The sequence below is a fragment of the Anarhichas minor genome, unplaced genomic scaffold (genome assembly GCF_050575085.1).
Source record: "Anarhichas minor isolate MPS153535 unplaced genomic scaffold, ASM5057508v1 ptg000011l, whole genome shotgun sequence".
NCBI lineage: Eukaryota > Metazoa > Chordata > Actinopteri > Perciformes > Anarhichadidae > Anarhichas > Anarhichas minor.
Window position 1 is genome coordinate 1,320,578 of NW_027466457.1, and position 18,389 is coordinate 1,338,966.

General features: G+C 45.2%; 1 protein-coding gene across 1 annotated transcript in view; it reads right to left on the reverse strand.

The window, feature by feature from the left end:
- The window catches only part of mrpl23 (mitochondrial ribosomal protein L23), a 31,090-nt gene that overhangs the window by 10,803 nt on the left and 1,898 nt on the right, over window positions 1-18,389 (reverse strand). The window contains exons 3-4 of the mRNA XM_076088822.1: window positions 10,611-10,693; window positions 6,355-6,428 (exon numbers count right to left, since the gene is read on the reverse strand). Of these exons, the coding sequence (XP_075944937.1) occupies window positions 6,355-6,428; window positions 10,611-10,693 (157 nt within the window). The remainder of the gene's footprint in view (window positions 1-6,354; window positions 6,429-10,610; window positions 10,694-18,389) is intronic.

Sequence of the window (18,389 nt, forward strand, 5' to 3'; positions counted from 1 at the left end):
AGCGACAGACACACTTGTCCCGCTTTGTTTTTCTTGATATGCATCTCTGATCAACATTTGCCACGGCAATAGTCACGTCATGTCATTAAAGCGGAAGCAAGCGTAAAGAGTCAAAACGCCTGAGAAAGAAACACAGAGCCTCGGCTGAAGCCATTCAAAAAAGAAAGGGTTTGCGTGTGAGATTCCAAACCGGATGGTTAAGACCCTGCTCTGCTCTGCTCTCTATAATTCATGTTCTCTCTCCACTGAGCTCTTATGAAACATTACACATACACTCTCACACAGGATTTTACTTAGGAGTGAATTTTCCAAATCAGGAGACACAGGGAGATAGGGGGGGGGCTTTCAGCGAAGCTTGATTGCCAGGAAAAGCTTCTCCTTTTATTAGGCTCACCACCGGCATACATGCGTGTGTGTGCACACGCCCACACGTGTGTATATATGAACACACACTAATTAGTGTATCAGCCCATTCCTTCCTTCCGAAGATTTATACGCCTCGAATGCTGACAGATATATGTAAGTGAAAGTCGGGCTGCATGACTCTGGATAAAAAGGAGAAATCAGGATTTTCTCACTTCGAACTCGTGCTTCATTTTTCTCTCACAATTCTACATGTAATAAAAATGTTGCAACCGACTGTGTTACACGCGCTCACTGGACATAGTGTTGCAAAAGACAAGGCTCTAGTTTGTGCAGTTAGAGAGCAGAGATGTTCTGTTCAATCTTCTGATAAAGTGTACTTGGCCTTGATAGCTTCGTCACATTGTGTTTTTGTGATGATATCTCAGGGGATTCACTGGGGAGCAGGACTTTGCCTTTAATGTGCAGTACGTGCTTCTGACTCAGCGCCTTTCTATCATTAATAGTTAGAAAAAACATGACCCGTTATCAAGTATGAGCACAATGCTGGTGTTAGATACATGTTCTTTGAATGGTTTTGTTGATATTGTTATTTTTATGTAATTCAATGTTTGTTTGTTTTCACCATGACACTGCTGCAATGTCTCTCTTTTATATTAGATGTTTTTGTTTCGGCTCACTCCTGTAAAAGCATCACAGGGTCACGTCACCAACAGTCCAGAGCGGTTTGTTTAAATGAACATGACACACGTTATTTGAAGATGATAGCTCACGTTATCAATAAATAATAATAGTTACATTATAATCGTTTAAAGCTTATTTTAACTACAAGGAATAGCATAAGAGGATGCCCTTTGCTGTGAAAAGTAGAGTTTCAAATACTGAAATGTACTACTGACAAGCAGCCGTGCATACAGGAGAAGTGGTATGAAATGAAATAGCAAATTTCACGCGTTTAACTGTCCAGCTCTATGTTAAAGAGAAATGCGAGACAGACACAGAGGAGAATAAAAAGCACTGGGGGAATTGTGGCAGAAGTTAAAAATGTTAATTGGCGTGATAAGCAAGGGTGAGGCAGCACGGGGAAGGGAAGGAAGCAGAGCGGCAAACAAGACAGAAAATGCTGTGAGGAAAGCCCGTGTGAAGGAGGGAGGGAGGGAAGGAGAGTGGGAGCCTTCATGATCCATACGGTTTGAAAAATAATAAAATTCCAGACAGATAAGCAAGATTTCCCCCTCGGCCCGACCACCTGATTCAGCACCTCCAGCTCCAGAGAGCCGGGGTCGGAACATGTGGAGAACATGATCGGGAGGATGAGGGGGATCCTGGGGGTTTTCACCCCCTCTTTTCCTGTACCCCTCTCCACCACCACCCCTCAGCCTAGCCACATAGACAAACAGTCACACGTATACACACACAACCCCGGAGGGTCTATTGTTAAGCAACAAGGAGTCAATAACAGATAGGAGATGAGGGGAGGTGAGAGAGAGAAGCTGAACAGCCAAACGTTGCCATCTAGTGTCAGTCAAACAGAGAGGAGAGCCAGACTTGGCCACAGCTTCCCTCTCATAATCACTCTCAATACAGCTGTTTCTTTCTCTCGCGCGCTCTCCCCCCTTTTCAGCTGTGTCACAACTCCTCCATGTTTGCCACTCAGTCTCTCCCTCTGTTTGTTTGTTTGTTTGTTTGTTTGTTTGTTTGTTTGTTTGTCTGTCTCTCTCTCCCCATTCTCGATCCCTCAGAGTGATGCCTTCCCCTGTGGATCGAGCGGGGGTGGAGAAAGAAGCAGAAAGAAACACGGGAAATGAGCAATTTCAATGAAGCTGCCACTTATTCTACAACTGTTGGTCCAACCCCATATCTTGTTCTGTTCTGAGGTCGGGACGTTGCTTTTTGGGGCACGGAGCAATCTGACTGGTGCAACTGGTTTGCTGCATCGCTGTCAGTGGTCAGGGCTCTAGATAGAAATCTTGACACCTTATTTACTATTTTTAATGAAAACTTGGCCACCAGACACTAATAATAAAGAGCCACTAGTGGCTAAACGAACCGTCTTCACAAGAACAGAAAATGCAAAAAAAATGTCAGAGTTTAAGTTTGTTTGCCGCTTAAGTAAATAAAACAACTTCTTAAAATGCATATTTAAAGCATTTAAAATATGCGTAAATGGATCTGGGTGGTAGATCGTGACTACTACCAAAATAATGACATCATTAATTTATGTGTAAACAAAACTAGCTGCTCACTTCATGACAACTAAAGGTCGGCATCGTGACAAAAACCTTGGGCCATCTGTGTGCCTGCTGTCCCTTCTGCTGCAAAGTTTTCCCTCCATCATCTACTTTCACTACTTTCGCCCTCATGCAGACCATATGAGGACAACTTTCGTCCACAGACGAACTCAACCGCGCTGCAACCACAGCCCAAAAGGTTACGACGATGCTTACAGACTCCCAAGCGAGGTGTATACGGACTGTCAAACAACGGTTAACTAGCGTGGATATTTACGCTAAATGGTTGCGAGCATTCCACAGGTGCCTGGACGTGCCATGCAGTGCTCAACACACAAAGAAACACGAACTGCTGCTCCTCCTCCTCCTCACTGACCTTCTTCAGAAAGCAACTGCGGGAAAATGTCTGAGATTCCTTTCTTTACACGGACACCGTCACTGTAATGCAAGGGCGGTTCAACCAAAGAAATGCTAATGACATTAACATTTTACAAAATCCTGCAAGCAATGTTGAACTACAGCATGCCGTCAGATTTGACCAGCTGTAGACAATCTGCTGATTGGACGTCGTTACTTTTACAGCATGCTTTTTACTTTTACAGCACAATGTGGCACTAATCTGGATCATTCAGAAAAGCCGAGACCGGTAGGCATCCCATTCATATATTCACAGCGTCGCCCTCTGGGAGCTTTCAACATGCACTCTGAGCACTCAGCCCACTGAAGTGCTGCAGCTGGCACCAGAAAGCAAAGCAAAGCTCGCAAACTAGCTGCCACTCCAACAGACAGAGAATAACTCCTCCTCTGACCAAAACTCACCACAGCATTTCCAGTCGCATGCCAGGCGGAAAGTACTGTATCGTAAATGTTTGAATGATAATAATGTTGCAGAACAATGACTGAAAACATTTAGAAATGACTATAATTTCAGAAGTGCACCGCTTTCTCTTTTATGAAAAGCACCAGATTGGGTTTCGAAGGCTTGAGATGGAAGCAAGGTTTAACTGGAAATGGTGGCACGATGCACTTCAGCTGTGAGATGGGCCAAGATAATTTAATGAGGGTAAACCACAGGGTCTGACATGCGTTATGAACATGGTTAGCTGCAGAAAAAAAAAAGCCTTCTTCTCTAGCAGGCACATGCAAGTCGACTTAGGAAGAGGATTCGCTGCAAAAAATGCGCAGGTTTTACTGGTTTTATGTGACTTTGTACATACAAGAATATTCCTAAAAACCTCAGGAAAATATGACGGAAAGGCATCGCGAACCAGTCAAGAAACGTAACTACACCTACTGTACGTGAAGTAGTGTCTACAACAGAGGTCAGAAAGTGCAATGCAGATTTGGATTTTCCAGCATCAGCCCTTTACAGCATCAAACAGATGGAGCAGTATGAGTCGACTGCGAAAATCGGAAAACAAGTGTTACCCTGAGCGTAGCGGTTGGAGTTAGCCCTTTTAGACTCAGCCTGTCCTAGCGGTGCATGAAACCAGCCCCATTGATGTGCAGCCAGACCTGAAAGCAGTCTGATAGACTTTCATTTTGTACTGCTGTTGTTGTCACCCCAGTACCTGCACCAGCACCCTGAGCCCCCCTCCGTCACTCACACACACACACACACACACACACACTAACACACACACACACACGCACACATCCTCTTCCCCTTCCCACTGATCGCTTTGCCCCGTCTCTGGACCTCCCTGCTCTGGCATGACTCCATCATACCCTTAGTCAACCCCCCCCGACCCCCACCCACCGGCCCCGTGTGATCCCCTCACACACGCACACACACTTTCCCACACACCGTGCACATTTCACACATGCAGACGCTATCTCTTCCCCCGTTACTGGGGTCCCCCCTGTAAGCCTCAGGAAAATGGCAGTCACGGAACCCCTCTAACGGGAGGCCTCCCTTCAACCACAAACAAAGAGCAAGGAATGGGAGAGGGAGAGTATTACTGCTGCAATATTAGCTGATGGAGGGAGCAGGGGAGAGAGGCGGGAGAGGGGAGGATGAGGGTAGAATGGGGGGACCGCGGTGTGAGCATCGACCCACAGAACACTCTCCCACATGTGGAGTCAATTAGGAACAATCTTGTTTTCTACCCACCGCTGCAAAAGAAAGGAGGGTTTTCTGGGGGCTCTGTGTGTGTGCGCGAGTTTGTGTGAGTGCTTACACAAGAAAGAGAGCGAGGTAGGAAAGAGAGTTGAGCGAGAGAATGTTTTTTTCCAAAAACCTGCCAGAGAAATAGGCTGGATATTCGGTTTTATATCAAGCCATTTTAAGCACAAAGAGAGCCTGCATCTGAGCATTTCTACCCACTGTTCACCATCAAATGAGCACGACTTCAGAAAACCGCGACGTGATTGCGACTACAGAGCGAATGACACAAGTCCTCTGGGGATGTGCATGCATGAATGATGCACACATGTCACAGATGTGTGTGTGAACGTGTGTCTGTGTCATTCTGCATCCTCACACCTATCATCGTCGTGTGCATCTGGTGAGACCGAAGCATCACTGCTGACTCCGCGAGGAATTCCAGACGCACACAAAAATCACAGGCCACTTCCTTGGTGTCAGAGAAGAGGAAGTCTCCCCGTTCAAAGATTCATGGCTGCTTCAATTATGTATCCTCTTTCAAATGTCGTGTTTAGACAATTTTCATTATTCATCCATTTCAAGATTGATGGCTGGGTGGGCGGCGCGGCGTAAACAAGCGTCTACACCGCTGTTGATTTGTCTGGGCGAGATCAAAACGGCAGGCACCAAAACAAAGGCCCCTTGCTTTTCACGTCTGCATCAAACAGTTGCTTTTTTTTGGACATTTTGGAGGGAGGTTTGTTTGATTTCAAAGACTAACAGACTTCAAACATTTGTCAAGACGTGCAGGGAATGGGCCTTCCTGACCCAACGCTCACCTCAAACACAGGTGTGAAGGCAACAGCTGTGATGCAATGAGGGATTCTGGGTGTCCCTTCGAAACACAAACACACACACACACACACACACACACACACACACACACACACACACACACACAGGCAAGCACGCACACACTAAGTGCACATGATTGCTCACATTCCTTCTATTGCACACGAGCACAGAAAGGAGAGCTACACCAGATGATAAACATATCTCAATATTTCCTGTAATAAGTCTGGCACGTAACCAAAGACGACCTTTCACCCTCGGGCCCTTTCTCCCCTTTCTCAAGGGGGCCAGCCAGAGTGTGTGAACCACACAGGAGAGAGACGCGAGGTAGGGTGATTTGTGTGCATCTACGTATGCGTGTGTGCATGAGAGGATTCCCTCATGAGAACATTTGAAATGGAAGGTGAAGGAACAGCGCTTGTTAAAAATGTTTGGAGCATGTGTGTGCACACCGATGTTCACTTTTATCGTTCGTCTGTTCGTACATCAACTAACCCGTCTCACCTTCCTCACCCGGCAAGTCCCCCTTTCAAAAATAGCTCATGACACAAAAGCTGAAGGCTCAAGGCCCCTAAAATGCCCTTTCCCCCTGGGTGTTGTGTTTAATAATGCCGCCCCCACAATAAGAAAAAAAAACACACACAGAGGGTTGGGTGTGTTGGAGAGAGAAAGTGATTGTGGAAGGGGGGGGTCTCCACCTCCCACTGTGTACAGAACAGGAGTCACTGAGCCGACGCTACTCAAACAACACACCAACCAGAAAAGACTGGGAGTGAGAGGATGAGTGTACGTGTGTGTGTGTGTGTGTGTGTGTCTTCTCACCAGCTGAACGTAGGCTACTTTATAGTCAGGCTGCTTCACCTTCTGGTTGAGATGATTCCTCTTCTTGTTGGAGCCTGAGAAACACAGAACAGCAGGTATTGCACTTGTTGGTAAACAGGAATGACTACACATGAGCAAATTCTGGTTGTGAGACAGCAGACAGCGGGACAAAGTGACGATGGTGACATTTATGAATATGGGTTGGCCAATATACTGTGATGATGACGGAAAAGTGTCAACTGGAGCTTTACTGCTACACTGCTTCTACACTGAGGTAGCTTCTCTAGTTGTTTTGGGTCTCGGTGGATGATGTTCCAAATGAGTGTGCAGTGGTTTTTTTAATCTATGAACATTTTTCATTATTACTATCAGAGTTGCAATCAGTCGATTAGACGCATTGTTCAGGGGGAGGTGTCAAGGGGAGACCTAAGACCTAAATCTGATATCAAGTAGTGCTCAAAGCAGGAGGTCTCTGAAGGGATGCGGGCACAGATGAAGAAACAGGGTAAACCTGATGCCTTCGTTTCGCCCCGCTGTGACATAGCGGTTTGTGTGCGACAATATAGCAGATTTGTGAATCTGCAGATTAAGCCGCACACCTCGATCAGCTGCTCTCAAATGTGATCCTCCCTCTGCAGTGACTCTACGTGCTCCTGAATATTTCCCATTCTGAAATGTGAGGGCTAACTCACACTGAGCCAAGGAGATTGTGAGTATCAGTTCCAGTAGTTGAAAGTCAATTTACACCTGTGCACATGAGAGAAGTAGGTGAAAGGGCACCGTTGAAAACGTGCATGACAGGACATAAATGGCAACTACTTTATATTTAAGTACTCATTTGTCATTTTTCAAGCAAAAATGCACATTTGATCGTTCCAGCGTTTGTCCCATCATTAACGGTGACGGAATATTTTGGGTAGTCGAGTTTTGAACTTTTGATGATGTCATCTAGGACTCTAGGTAATACTGATTTGTCATTGTTTTCTGATGTCATTAAGCCCAAATGAATAAATCTAAAAATGACATCTATTTATCTGTGCAATAATCACATTATGTTTAATTCCTCTTTAATTGTTGTTAATCTCCCTGTAGAACAGAGAATACGTTGTGTGTACGTGTGGTAAAGCTTGAGCGTGATCTTGTTGACTGCAGGTTAACCTCTTCCCCAGCTGGAGAGGATGATGACATCATCTTCTCTCCTGTCAGACCTCTGCAAGTCTGGAAGACAGGGGACTCTGGGAGCTGTTGTGTGTGTGTGTGTGTGTGTGTGTGTGTGTGTGTGTGTGTGTGTGTGTGTGTGTGTGTGTGTGTGTGTGGACAGGCTAGGAGTCTGGCTTCAAATAAACTTAAAAGCACTTCACACAGGTGCCTCAATCTTTACATTACGCTACCATCAACGATGGCTACCGACCGCAGCATCAAACGCTTCATCTCTGCCTCAGAACTCGGATCTCAAAGAGACGCTGGTGGTCAAGTCAACTCTCTCTGTGACTGCATCGCCATGGGAACAGTTTATGGCATGAAAAACAAGGGAACCATACCACTGTAATGAGTCATTTGTGTGCGTCTGTGTGTTGTATATATGTAGCTAGTAATCACTAGCCAGGCTGCCCAATGCTCAGGGAAAGCCCTGAGCATTGGGCTGTAAAACACCCCCCCCCCCCCCCCCCCTCTCCACACGCCCGCCTGGCTAACAGGAGGCCATGTGTGGGTGGGAGACAAAGGTAACGAAGAGTGTGTGTGTGTCTGTGTGTTCCTGAGGAAATCCACAGGGAACTGCTACAACCTTTGAATGAGCAAGGTAGGACACTGACCTGTCCCTCCGCAAACACACGAGACACACACACACACACACACTCAGAAGTAGAAGCGTTTCTCTTCATTCACATGATGGGCCTTTCCCAACGCATACAGACACACAGACAGAGCTTTCATGCAACACTCGCAAACGCAAGCACAATTTCTCCCACTTTGAGATTGCGGTTTGGCAGCCGGCTATCACATTACAAATCCCAGGCCGGAGGGGTAACCATGGCAACTCCTTCCAAAATAGCCCTGCCGCCCATGGAGGGAAGAAAGGGTCGTTTGCGTTCCTCCGCTCTCCTCCGCCCGCTGCTGTCTTTGTGCTGCCAGTGGAGTGGAACTCCTGACGCAGACAGGGATACCTTCTCTGACGCACCTCTGGAGCACCGAGGGCCCCGAGCCGCCTTCTTCTCCGTCCCCCCACAGTTCACTGCTTTCCTTTTCCCCCTCGCTTTTAATGACACAACTGTAATAAACAGCGTTGATGGGTCCTCCGAACCGTAGGCTACGCTAAGCTAGGTGCCTCTCTCTCTCGTCCTCCCTCCTCCAGAGGTAGAGGGGGCTCCTCGTGGCCCTTCAGGCGCAGCACAGAAGGAGCTGTTGTGCCTGCTCTTCTCAGCACGTCCTTCAACGACTCTCCAACATCAAGCCACCTATATGTCCTCTACTTCTGTTCTCCCATGAACTTACAAAAATCTTACGACTAGAAGGGACCCTAAAATCAGTCCATGCAAACGTAAGCAGTTTCCTCGCCCAATAAAAAGTAGAGAGGAATATTAAGTCAATGATATAACACTGTTGGCTCTGTGATCATCCTCGACAAGGGGGCAGGAGGGGAGGGGGGGGGCACTTAGAGCCCTGAAGCTGCAAGTTTGTAAGTGAATGGTACGTGTTTGTGTGGAGGGAGCGTGGAGTGTCCTGGGACAGCTGGAGGCTGGAATGCTGCTGCAGCAGATTGTCCGATAAGCAGCTGTGTGTGTGTTCGGGGGAAAGGAGAGTCAGGCACGCTAACAACTACCGCAGCTAGCCGCTGGAAAACACTCCCGCTGCTGCACGTCAATGGGAAGACCGAGGCAATTGCAATTGTATTGAGATAATAAGTGTCACTGAGCATTCGGATGGATAGTGATCGGGGGATTATGCTGCTGGAGTAGTTTGAGATGTTTGACTCGATGCTTCTATTTTCTACTGTGAAACTTTTTCATCGCTGGAATCGGCTGTAAAATGAATGGAAGTTGACCACAGCTACTAAAAATTTGATACTTCAAAGACACATTTTAAATAAAGACGGGACTGTACGCATTGACAAAACACTTATTTAACAGTATATTTTCAATATTGGGCTGTGGTGAGTCGTCTAGTATAACTGTATAAAATAGTTTTATATCAAATTCCAACAGAATTTGATATAAAATAGTTTGATATCGATGTCGGATAATAATTTGTTATTGCAGGAAATTGCTTGAAAGTTACCTTTCTTTTCATTAAATTATCAAATCAATAATATTCATTTACATCACAGTGTTTGCTGAGGCAGAGGTTAGTACACGGTGGAAGTTAAGAGCTCAGCACACGGAGACTGTTTTTGAGTGTGTGTGCGCGTGTGTTTGTGTGTGTGTGCGTACACCCCTTGCTCGATTTACTCACAACAGCTGCAGTACAACTTTAGGATTTTAATTTGGATGAAATATTTGCGGCTTGGTATTGCATACCATGAATCAAGTGTTTTCACCACCGCCTTAACACCCTCTCTCAGCAGTTTGAACGGGCTCCACGTCCCTACATAGATGTACAGTTATGATGTGTGTAATGTTCTTCCAACCCCTAGCTTTCCTAGTCATGAGGTCAGTGACTCATGCAATAATGCCTGCGTGTATTGTTGTTGTTATTCTCCAGTCGCCTTAATGTGATGCAACAAATAGAATACATTCTATACCGGGAAAGAAAGATAAAGCCAAACCCATGTGATAGCGCAGACCTCTCCAGTTAATGAGTTATCACTTCAGGCCTGAAGAACCAAAACATTTGCTGCATACAATTGGCCTTACAGGGATACGTACAAGATAAATAAAAGATGTAGCAATATGTAATTATTCCGGCACTTCACTTCCGAATCTCCATTTCATGTCAAAGAATAATTGTTCTCCTTTGATGACGACGCACCTTCTGGTCAGATATGGTTGTGAGTCCACATGGATGCATTCTGGTATTAGACATATTGGCAGCCAGATCCTAGATTGGTGGCAATACAACGGGATTAAATTTGATAAAATACAATTTGGACTTGGCCCTGACTCGGGTCACAGGTCGGGTCTCAGTTTATTAAGACCTGTGAGCTATGTCCAATAGTACTTTTAGTCTATGAGAAATAATTGCATGGAGGTAGTGTCAACCACTCTGAGTTCTGTAAATGTAATGGCTTTCTGCATGTGCAAAGCAGTGAGGACACTCACCAAACTGTATCCTGGTGCGGACTGCTCCTACGGGGACGTTATAGATCTTCTCCAGGTAGTTCTTTACGTCACACTTGGTCATTCTGTCCAGACATGAGCAGAGAAGAGAAAGAACACACAAAAGGAGACCAGGAGTCAAACAAGGCATCCAGCATCAGTGTTTGCAGGCGGACTGATTTGAGTGAGTGTAAGGTTACAATGCTGGATCACTGTCCAGCAAATAACACCACATTCACTTAGTTGCCACCTACATAGGGATGATACAGCCTATTTCCACCCTGCATTCCCATAAGCTCTGCCGTTATATTACCGACTGTAACTGACAGGACGCTCCCCTACTGTATAGACCCATATTCAGCTTTTATTCTCTGGACCATAAAGTGGAGAGAAGAGAAATGTGAGTGTCCGTGTTCATCCAATTAGCCGTCTGCATGTATTGATCGCGCCCGGTGAAACCCTACACAGGAAGTGGACCTGGCACCAACTGATCCGGCGGGCCAGCCCCACCAGAGCTCGCCCACTGGGCAGCATTTGGAATGGATTGCTCAGAACAGAGGAAGAAAGGCTTTTAACTGCTAATCAATCGAGCCAATTGGATTAGCCTGGTGGAGAGCACTTCCCAAATGCGTCTGACAAAGTGCTTAATAGCGACGCTGTGGTCTGACATGAGTGCCTCGGATATGGCGTCTTCTATCACCTCATTCGTTTCTTTGATAGAACAGAATAATAAGTAATATTCTCTATTTTTGTTCGGGAGGGAGGGAACAGCACAATACCTTGAGCTGCTGTAACAATATTAGGTGAAGCAAACATTTGTGTGAGAAAATCCCATCTGTGAACACAAAGACTCTTTGTACCTGAGAATGATGTAATATGCGTTTCCATGCCGTACAAACAACTTCCTTGTGCTCTATAATACGATAAATGTCGGCAAAGCTTCCACTGATGTAGACCTGGAACACTTCCATTTGACCTGCTGCGTTGTGTTTATCAAACAAGCTCGGCATATATTTACCATACTTAATTGACTATTTCCACATTTTATTTCACCATTACAGAAGGAGGGTGGTTTGATGTGGTGACTCTTGAGTGTGATCCGGTTTTTCTACCAAACACCACCTTCAGGCAGCTGCCTTTGAGAGACAAGACCACTAAGCATAATAATAAGCTCTGCCTCTCAGACCCAGTTCTGGTCTAGGACTACTGGCGGCGTTAGGGGGAGGGAGTTGCTGCATCACTGTGTGAAGAAAGCTGTAAACCAACTTGTTAACGTCCCGTTGGAACTATTTTGCTCCCTTTACCCAGTCGAGAAGAGAGAAATGTGTTTCTGATGCGGCATGCAGATGCGCCTTTCTGCTCCATTTGCACCCGCCTCCCCCCCATCTCACTGTGTGTGTGTGTGTGTGTGTGTGTGTGTGTGTGCTGGAGGGCAGTGAAGCAGAGCCGCCCGACCGGGGGTACTTGAGATCAAGGGAGGAAGAAAGAGAGAGAGAGAGAGAGAGAGAGAGAGTGATAGCGCTGAGAGACAGGTTTCCCTAGAATGCAGGGGCGAGGAACTGGAGGAAAGGAAAGTGGCTCGGGGACTGCGACGTCTCGTCTGGATCATAAGCAGAGGAAACACTGATCCTGATTAATGGGGAGAATCTAAATCCTGCTGCTTTCAACACTCAAATGATCCAATCACCACAAACGCAGAGATATATGAAATATGCACTAGCATGGTAGAGTTACTCTGCACAAGATGCCTGTGCATGTACATATAGGCTTAATGAACCGGCGTTAGCTGCAAATACACGACACAAAGATAAATGATCATTTATCTTTATCAGTAGTAAGTGAAATAGAAAATGCAACATACATACAAACACACATACCTACCGGCTACTAATTTACATAGAACACTATATTTAGAGATTAACTATGAATACATCCACACACACACACACATACAGAACACTAGATTGAGAGGGGTTACATTAGATTTTTCTCTGACCTGAGTCAATACATGACCCCCATTTCAGCTGAAACTGTAATCCAGTCCCATACAAAGCCTTGGGGTGAAAGTTGAGGAGAAGATGTCAAGTTAAGAGGGTACATAAGCAAGGCTAAACTTAGACAAAGGGCGTGGTGTCTCCAGTAGTGATGCAGGCAGTATCTGATCATCATCCCAGTATAAACACCCATCTTTCTCCACAAGCTAACCTTTCACACCTCTGCCTTACAGGAAGTATGAAAACCTGCCTCTAGCAACTGCCAGGGCTAAAAAGGCATCGTTCCTCAGCAACCGGTGTGTATGTTTACATGCAAACGCACGCGCTACAAAGATCCCTCGCCCCAAAGATGATGAAAGAACTCCGAAAGCAAAACATAGAAGGGCATCTGACGACGCAGACGACGGATTAGGTTCAATTACGGTACGTTGTTACCGAGCAGGTCTAAAACAAGAACATCCTTGTTAGGAAACAACTCAAAAAGTGATATTGTTCTGCATTGTTCAGGGGGAGGTGTGAAGGGGAGACCTAAGACCTAAATCTGATATCAAGTAGTGCTCAAAGCAGGAGGTCTCTGAAGGGATGCGGGCACAGATGAAGACACAGGGTAAACCTGATGCCTTCGTTTCGCCCCGCTGTGACATAGCGGTTTGTGTGCGACAATATAGCAGATTTGTGAATCTGCAGATTAAGCCGCACACCTCGATCAGCTGCTCTCAAATGTGATCCTCCCTCTGCAGTGACTCTACGTGCTCCTGAATATTTCCCATTCTGAAACGTGAGGGCTAACTCACACTGAGCCAAGGAGATTGTGAGTATCAGTTCCAGTAGTTGAAAGTCAATTTACACCTGTGCACATGAGAGAAGTAGGTGAAAGGGCACCGTTGAAAACGTGCATGACAGGACAGAGGCGGCTTTGACCATGTTTGACAATAAGGATAGTGAATGTATTCTGACAGCTCAGAGACTACTGCATGCCACTTGTCTTTTAATGCGCTGGTGCTAAAAGAACATCTGCCCAGTGAATGAGTGGCGTCTCTCTTGTACATAAAGGATGCCCTATATGTCCACCCACTCACAAATAATACACAATATGGACTGAAAACACTATTTATATATGATACTATATTACTTATAGTATCATACTATACTATGATTGTGACCTAAACAAGTTGATAAAATCCACAAAAAGGAGAAACGGTCGGTCAATTGTGACATTTTCGTATTTGCAAAATACTCAACTATGGCGATTTTTCACATTATCCACAAAAACGAGAAAGAAAAGGTTCAATGTCTTATATTTGGTAACGTTATCAAATGTGTACGTATGGTACAAACATGTTAGCACGGTTGCTGTACTCAATATATGACCCAGAATAACCTAACATGTAGTATGGGAGGACATACCGACGTAGACCCTTTTCTCAGGTTAACAACAAACAGTTGGTTTTAGCGGTGGGAAAGTGGGTAACTGAAAAAAAAAACATTATGTGAAAAACGTTGGTAATCTGGCAGTTTCATCTCGGTCATCATGGTGAGTCACGCTTCAACAATGGAGTGTGTACTCTGCTGTGTAAACTGAATGCCGTGCCACAGTCCTTGTAAATTAGCAAACACTATAACAACATTTGATCCAAAGAATGCTGTTGACATGTCCTCCTTGTTCCAAGTTACTTTGTATAGGGATGATTCAGTGACCATTGGTGCTTCTTGTGGCGGCCATGAATCCTCCTCGGAAAGGTTGCTTGTTTTTGCTACTTGACTTGGCAAACCACTGAAACGCTTTTAATGTGGTTCCTTGTTTGATAGAAAGTGGGCTGCATCTACATTTGGGCTTTAGAGCTGCAGGCGCTTACTGCAGTTTAGAGGAGCCTCAACCCTTCAACATGTCATCAACTATGTGGCCTCCTTTTTCTCCATGCAATTTACCTCACGTTACCCCGAAAAATCCTTTAAGTGACTGCCAAACCGCCATCAAGCTTGACATAGATGTTATTTTTGTAATTTGCTGGCAGCATTTTCAGCTTGAATTGCCATTGTATCAGCTAATACAGCAGAATGATGTAATGGTTTAAGAGAAAAATATGATGACATATACGCCAAACAGGAAAAATGCATCAGCAAATAGGAACAGCGAACAATGGTAACGACTTTAAAAGAGCAGGAGCATTCCTCAGTAACAAACAGATGAATTGTCCCTCCGATATGTTAACGCTGTGTGTTCTAATAAGCCTCTTCGACTAATGTGGAAACTTTATTAACACACAACAAACATCTAAGGTACACCAACCAGTCTACACACACACACAACATCAAAGTACATTGTGTCAGAGCGGCTTAGTGGTGAGAATGAAACAGGAGAGTTGTTTTCTGCGCAGATGAAAGGCAAAAGAAAGCCGCTCCTTATTGTCAGCCTGCCCCATTGTCGGGTTTGGGTCGAGATACGCACACTCACTACTTTAACCCTCCCATCTGCAGAGACAATGCATGCACAGAAGTTGCTCAACACTAAGTATCAAGATCATAATAGCATACTTTGTTTAGAGGGAAAGCCATTAAGGAACCTGAGACTTAGGGAGAGAGGAGACAGTTGAGAAGTTGAGAGTATGAGAGCAGCGTGTGATGGATTAGATTTATTGTTCGGGTTTTGGTCCGACAATGGAAGAGAAATAGATCAAAGAGCGGGTCACCAGACGTCACTTCACTACTTACAGAGAGACAGGTCATTAAAGCGTGGACAGTTAGTTACACTCCTCTACTGGCTCGCTGAATGACTTCCTGTGACATAAACCAAGTTTAATTAGCGGGGAAAATAACCCAGTTTCCAACTTGAGCCCGGGGTTGACGAATTGGAACGGGGGAGCAGTAACATAGTGATGGCCATGGTGATCATAACACTGTTGGATCCAACAGATGGAGAGACGACGAGACACTGTTGTGTAGCGGGGGTCATTTAGTTCACGTTCGACTACGATGAGAAACCGCAGCACGGTCTGGGTTTCGTAGTTATTAGACAGCATAGTAGCATGAAATGTGACCGAGCAGTCGGCCAAACACAACGTTCAGCGTGTTCTTTTCTTTGTGTGTGTGTGTCGGCACAAGAGGTGTGTGTGTGTGTGTGTGTGTGTGTGGGTGTAAACCCAGAAACTTGATGATGTTCCTTCAAGAGCGGAGAGGGAATACTAACATAGCACAAAAGGGTCGAGAACAATCAAAAAGACAAACAAGTATGTCCCTCCAGCAGGTAGAAAGAGAAGTATGAGAGAACACAGTCCAGGTGTCTCAAAAGGTGTGCCAAAGAGGGATTGGTTTTGGATGCGTTGCAAAGTGTTTTAAGAAAAAGCACAATAAACAGCAGAGCCCCGGGTGGGACAGAGAGAGACATGCGCAGATGAGCGATACTGCAAACAAGCATGAAAACTAAAGCAAGAGAGAGAGAGAGAGACCGACAACCATTTATATCTAGCTCCCAGGTGTCAACGAGATAAAGGCCACTACCTGTTATTATAATCGTTATTAACAGCTGCTCGGTAATACAACTTTTCCACGCCGACGCCGCCTACCCTCGAGAGTCATAACTATAACAGCTCATCAATACGCCGGGAGTGGGAGTGATATTTGCTATGTGTCACCGTCTCTCCATCGGTGTCCATTTACTTCATTGTGTGTACGAAAAAGCATTAAAAAAATAACAGTGTTTCAAGTGCACACCGAGGACCCAGCAGCATATCAATCAGCCATGCACCTCTCCCAGGCATCAAAGACTGCGAGGAAAAAACCCTTACACACCCTTATAAACACACACGCACCCTGCACTTACCCCACTTTCGTGCATATATACACACACACCATTTTCACAAACTGACTAACCCACACTGACAAGCGCGTGCGCACACACACTCACAATTACATAAGCACCCTAGGAGTTTGGCAGAGAGGAGGCAAGAATCAGAGTGGGAGGCCAGGCACCTGGATGAACAGATTATGGTCTAAACCCCACCAGAGACACACAGATGATCTGCCTCAAACTTCAATTTCTCCTCCCAGTGTGGGCTCTGGCGGCTCTCATCACCTGAGGAGCAGTGCTAACCTCGGTGACCGAGTCGAAATCAGCTCATCGCTGCCAAGTGACGACTGGTAACGGCCTCCTGTTGAGTTTCATGACAGAATGTGTTCATTTCTTTAACGAAAACTATGACTAAATGTGTTCGTCAACTGAAATGACAAAGCTTTTACTCATAATGCGTTATCCCGCTGGGAGTAGCCAAAGATGTGTAGGCGTTGGTCATAAAAGGGATGGGCTTGAATACTCGGGTCGGCTACGGTGTTTAAATGATGCTCAATTTGTAGTAAGAACTTATCCCCCACACCATGACACCACCAGCAGCCTGAACCGCTTGTTACAATGCAGGATGGGTCCATGCTTTCATGTTGTTTATGCCGTATTCTGACCCTACCATCTGAATATCGCAGCAGAAATCCAGACCAGGCAACGTTTTTCCAATCTTCTATTGCCCAATTTTGGAAAGCCAGTGCCAATTGTAGCCTCATTTTCCTGATGTTAACGAGTGGTTATTTGAGTTACTTGCCTTTCTATCTGCTCCAACCAGTCTGGCTATTCTCCTCTGACATTTGCCATAAACAAGGCGTTTTTGCCCAGACAACTACCATTTACTGCATATTTTCTTTTTTTCGGACTATTCTTTGTAAACCTTGGAGGTGGTTGTGCGTGAAGATCCCAGTTGATCGGCAGCTTTTCAAAGACTCAAACCAGCACGTCTGGCACCGACAAACCATGCCAAGTTCAAAGTCACTTAAAACGTCTTTCTTCCCCGTTCTGATGCTTGACTTGAACTCCAGCAGATCGTCTTGACCGTGTCTACACGCCTAAATGCATCGAGTTGTTGCCACCCGATTAGCTGATTAGATATTTGCAGTAACAAGCAGTAGAACAGGTGTACCTAATAAAGTGGTCATACACACACACACACACACACACACACACACACACTATATGTATAGCAAAGGAGGCAGTAAACCCTATTTGACACAAGTTTTGGAAAACGAACAAGAACATTTTGCTTTCATTTTCTGTGTCGATATTAATATTGGCTGCTCTAGATGGCGTCTTTCTGTTTACAACATGGCTCAAACCTCCACTGCAGCACCAAATAAAAGCTCTTTTGACCTCACCTCACCATTGCAACTGAGCTCATTGAAGACATAAGGCGGTAAGAGCTGACTTTACTGTTAAGGGACTGAGCCACCGGTTCCTGTTCTTGAGGCGGTCACGCCACCTGGTGGCCATAATGCCCAAATCCAGCTACACAGTTTCTGGTCCAGCAGGACTGCTACAGTGCCATAAAAAACAAATCAATGCAGCCTAAAACATGAACCATATGCACACAACACTCAAACAAAAGTAATAGCCTGAAATAACTTTAATGCCAAATAAAATAACAGATTTTGCAGTCTGGTAATATTACAATGTACAGCCCACACAGGGCTTGTTATATTGTTAATCTTAAGAAGCAACATAGATTATGCTATAAGAGTTAGTAGAATTGCTTCATTCTCAGGTTCAGGTTGCTGTGATGATCATCATCTAACCGAACATGCGGGGCTGAAACCATACCAGCTGCTAAAAAGGCCAAATATGATAAAGTAAGCCTTTAAATATATATATGTTGCAGTATGTATTGTATGGCTCAATGGAAAGTGGAGAAAGATACCATGAATGATATTGTCCATGATGTAAAATTGCATTAGATCAGATGCTTGCTATCAG